This window comes from Dipodomys ordii, unplaced genomic scaffold, assembly GCF_000151885.1.
Source record: "Dipodomys ordii isolate 6190 unplaced genomic scaffold, Dord_2.0 Scaffold27, whole genome shotgun sequence".
Classification (NCBI taxonomy): domain Eukaryota; kingdom Metazoa; phylum Chordata; class Mammalia; order Rodentia; family Heteromyidae; genus Dipodomys; species Dipodomys ordii.
The window spans coordinates 18,861,953-18,863,001 of NW_012267243.1; the positions used below are offsets into that span (position 1 = coordinate 18,861,953).

General features: G+C 66.1%; 1 protein-coding gene across 1 annotated transcript in view; it reads left to right on the forward strand.

The window, feature by feature from the left end:
* The first annotated feature begins 622 nt into the window (after positions 1 to 622).
* The window catches only part of Znf692 (zinc finger protein 692), a 12,071-nt gene continuing 11,644 nt past the window's right edge, over positions 623 to 1,049 (forward strand). Inside the window, exon 1 of the mRNA XM_013015563.1 lies at positions 623 to 918. Within this exon, the coding sequence (XP_012871017.1) occupies positions 623 to 918 (296 nt within the window). The remainder of the gene's footprint in view (positions 919 to 1,049) is intronic.

Genomic DNA, 1,049 nt, shown 5'->3' on the forward strand with positions numbered 1-1,049 from the left:
CTTGTGAAGATTATGTTATTTAACAAGCACTCTCGAGGCGCCGTCGTGCTCTGATTCTGGAACTTGTGAAGATTATGTTATTTAACAAGCACTCTTGAGGCACCGTCTCTGGATGCACCGGGGGAAGGGGCGTTGGCTGCAGGGAGGAAGGGCAGCAGGACAGGACAGGACGCCGCAGCACTCCCAGTGTGTGTGTGCTTCGGGGACTTGAGCCTGGAGCCTGGGCCTCCCGGGGCTCCCGTGCTGTCCTGCCCCTGCTGGCCGAACAACGAGCCTCAGACCTTGGGGCCAGGCAGTGGGACCACGGCGGGTGCCCAGCGAACTCCCCAGGCCCGGGAGAACCGTTAAACTGGGACAGGTGCGGCTGCTGCGTCCGGAGCACAGAGGGCCAGGCCACAGCGCGGACACAGGTGCTGGGCACGGCCTGTGCACATGGGCACGGCCTGCGGACACGGACACGGCCTGCGGACACGGAAAGACACAGACACGGACACGGCCTGCGGACACGGACACGGACACGGCCTGAGGACACGGAAAGACACGGACACGGCCTGCAGACACGGCCTGCGGACGCGGACATGGACACGGCCTGCGGACACGGACACGGACACGGCCTGCGGACATGGACACGGACACGGCCTGCGGACATGGAAAGACACAGACACGGACACGGCCTGCGGACATGGAAAGACACAGACACGGACACGGCCTGCAGACACGGCCTGCGGACGTGGACACGGACACGGCCTGTGGACACGGACACGGCCCGCGGACACGGAATGACACGGACACGGCCTGCGGACATGGACACGGCCTGAGGACATGGCCTGTGGACATGGACACGGGCACGGCCTGCAGACACGGACACGGCCCCCGAGCACAGCTGGGCCAGGCACCGGGGAGGAAGCACAGCAGAGGGTCGGTCGGGGTCAGGAGACTCCTGCCATGGAAGGAGACGGTGGAGAAGGGCCCCACATGGGCCAGTGGCTGGGGCCGGCTTGGTCTGCTGCGCTCCTGCACTCCGGGTGACGCGAGGGGGAGGAGAGGGG